Raw genomic sequence first — 3,499 nt, forward strand, 5'->3', positions numbered from 1 at the left:
AGCCTTTGCCTATTTTAAAAATATCGCACTATGGTTTTTGATGCATTATTTTTTGTATTCTCTCTCTCTCTCACTGTGTCTCCTTCCCTCCCTGCACAAGCTTGTACAAGAAAATGTTCACCCACATTCCTGTTCCCAAAGAGAAGGTAAGTATTATTGTATACGGTTTCCATGCTCTTCAAACTGGTTTGCTTTCCAGTCCTTTCGGCAGCCAGTCAAACTCTGAGTAAATAATGTAAGTAAATGTATTCACTTCTCATAAAAAACAGGCCAAAAAGTGTTTCTCCTCAAAATTGTTTGACGTCAAACTAACAAAGATTAAGTCACTTAGGTCAACAGGAATGCGTAGCAAGGAGAGACAACCCATTTTAAATAGCATAAAATATATGAGTGTGAAACATTTTAAAAATCATCTTGATGATTGACCTTCGTCATGACAGACAGCACACTGCATTTCAGCAGCATAAACTGCTGCGCATTTCTTCTCGCTCAGAGGCTGGACGAGGAAGGTCTTTGTTTTCTGCACGATCGGATTTCAGTAACGTGGACACTCACCTCGTGAACCCAAAGACGCTTAATGGCCTCTTTGGTTGCCGTGGTTTCCGGTCTGGACAAACAAACGCCCTGAATGACACGGGAGAAGTCCCGCAGGTTGAACAGGTAGTGCGACTTGGCCGGGGTGGGCAAGAGGTTCTTCATGGCCTCTTTGTACAGAATCATCGTACCGTTGACAATCTGGGCGGTCAAAGTTAGAAAATCCTCTGGAAATTTGTAACTTAAAAAGGATTAAATGAAAAGGGGGAAAAGTCAGCAAATACAGAACTCTGACACATAAACATTTTGCATGCCTAACAAAACTTGTATTCCGACTAAAGCAATGGGCTTAGCTTATAGAATTACCATTTCTTATAATAATGGTGGAACTTTTACTTCTTTCAAAGTTACTTTCCATTCATTACTGTATTTGTGTGTTCAACGGAACTCCGCGAGCAGCAGAACCAATGTAACGGACTTTAAATCACTTCAGTAAGGGGACATGAGAGCCAACCTCCGAGCCCAGGTGACATAGCGCAAGTCCAGGATCCACTGAGCAGATAAGCTCTGCCCCTTTTCACTCCCTGGCATTCTCAACTGCTTACAGACAGAATCCACAAAAAACACAGGTGAAACCATATTTTCAAAGAGAGGAAAGGAAGAAAAAGTATATAAAGAAAAAGAAAGATTTAAAAAGAAAGTTAAATGGAGAGTTAAATAGGATAAGAAAGGGGGCAAAGGGCATGATGGGGGTGGAAAGAACATGGGGGAGAATATTCATCTGGGAAAACTGTCTGTATTTAACCTCTGCCTTGGCAAGGACCCAGCTGCTGCCCTCCATCCTCCTGGCGGGGGCAGGGACCCGGACGCGTGCTGCTCAGGGGGCGGGCGTGGCTCTGCGCAGCGAGGAGCACCCTCCCAGGGCGCAGGCTGCACGCTGCACACCCACTGGGACAGGGACACCCTGGGGAACGCACGGGTTCTAGAGCATCCCAGTCACAGGGTAGACCCGATATGCCTTCCCCTCGCTAATCGCACTAGTGGTGGAAATTCAAAATATTCCCACATGAACATATTAAACTGCAGAATGCAAAATTTGTACGGATTTTTATCTTTACTTATATATTTTAATTGATTTCAGAGAGGAAGGGAGAGGGAGAGAGAGAGAAACATGCATGATGAGAGAGAATCATGGATCGGCTACCTCCTGCACGCTCCCAACTGGGGATCGAGCCAGAAACCTGGGCATGTGCCCTGACTGGGAATCGAACTGTGACCTTCTGGTTCATAGGTTGACACTCAATTACTGACCCATGCCAGCTGGGCTGTATGGATTTTTAGGCTAACATCCAAAGCTTTACACACACACACACACACACACACACACACACACACTCACACACAAGTAAAAAGAAAGCTACGCTGGCTCCTTTTTGGGATGTTCCCATAACCTGGAGATGGGCATAGTGGGGAGGAGGGGAATGGGAGCAATGGTACCCATTATCTTTTCCTCTTCTAGGATGCTTTTGTGGAAAAGTTTAAGGAGCACCACTTATATTGGTATATTTTCAAAATGTTTTATGCTGCCTTAATGAAAAAAAAACAAAAAACAAACACACTGTAAATTACTCACCAGGTTTTTAAATGCCAGTTTAAGATTCTAGAGAAGATTGTATACATGGATTTGTCACTAAACTCATTGATCGTTATAACATTGAAATGCCGCATGAATCGAGGAGTCACCGGATTTCGACCACCACCTATATATCGAAAAGGTAACGCTTAACAATGTTGCTAATAGAAACCGGTGTATTTTTCTCTAATATCTTAGAGCATCAGATAACTCAGAAGATGGACAAATGTATGGCACACTGAGAAATTAAGAATAATCAGTTGTTAGGATAACTTTGACCTCAAAAAAGTATCCCCCTCAAATACAAGATTTTGTTTTCTAGTTGAATTATCTGAATGAGTTCAATGACTTACACAAAATCTGGGGTCAGATCTATGTTACCAACAGAGCCACCGGTCACCTTCTCCAGGACTGAGAGCCCCAGGCAGTGAACGGCGAACATCCTCATGACAATAAGATTTTCAGGGCCGATGCTGTGCGATGTTAACACACAGAAACTCTGAGTGGCCGAGCCGTAGGGTCCTTCCCGCTGCCTGAGATTCAGCGCCGCCTCGGCAGGCAGCCCGATTCTCTTCCCAGATCTTCAGTGAACCTCCCTACGGCTCCTGTATGTGGCTACTTCCCTGGCTGCTCCCATTTTTTAAAAAAATTTGGGGATTGTCTCACTTTCATGAAATAATGATGACATTTTCAAGTATGAGGCTGCAATAACTGACTTAGAGTGACACATCATTTTATAAAATGGATATTATCATTTTTAAATACATGACACACTGCAATTGTGCTTTGAAGGGATTCTGTCATGAGATCTTGGTTAAAAAAAGTGATTTTTAAAGTGTATAATATCTCTAACATATATTTTGCATAACAAATAACTTGGTCCATGTTTTATGTTTTCTTAGAATGGCAAATCTGGGTTTTATTGTTATCACTGAATTGTACACACAGCGCTGCCTCTGAAAATGGGAAGAATATGTGTCAGGTGTTAGTCGATAGACCAACGCGGTTGTGCATGTCCAGGGATTAAGCGGCTTCTAAGGAACCGATTTCCCTGGCAGGTTTAGGAAGATGACGACAGGGTTCCAGAAGGAAAGGTGAGAGGTCCGCCCCCAGCCCCGCCTCCCACCTTCCTCCCAGAGAACATGCAGGAATTGGGGTATTGTCAGCACAGGGGCTCCCGGAGGGAAAGCTGCCCCGGGCCCAGCCTGGTTTCCTGTCCAGTCCCTGCAGCGGCCGGAAAAGTGGGCACGTGGCACAAGGGGCTGGATCGCAGGGTGGCGGGGAGGCAGAGCAGAATGGAAGCCTGAGACCCAGGAGCAATAGTTTTATTTC

The 3,499-nt window shown here is 44.4% G+C and overlaps 1 protein-coding gene across 1 annotated transcript in view; it reads right to left on the bottom strand.

The window, feature by feature from the left end:
* Window positions 1-3,499, bottom strand: part of DNAH7 (dynein, axonemal, heavy chain 7) — a 150,787-nt gene that overhangs the window by 68,083 nt on the left and 79,205 nt on the right. The window contains exons 37-38 of the mRNA XM_015566120.1: window positions 2,168-2,294; window positions 556-775 (exon numbers count right to left, since the gene is read on the bottom strand). Coding sequence (XP_015421606.1) covers window positions 556-775; window positions 2,168-2,294 — 347 coding nt within the window. The remainder of the gene's footprint in view (window positions 1-555; window positions 776-2,167; window positions 2,295-3,499) is intronic.

This window comes from Myotis davidii, unplaced genomic scaffold, assembly GCF_000327345.1.
Source record: "Myotis davidii unplaced genomic scaffold, ASM32734v1 scaffold221, whole genome shotgun sequence".
NCBI lineage: Eukaryota > Metazoa > Chordata > Mammalia > Chiroptera > Vespertilionidae > Myotis > Myotis davidii.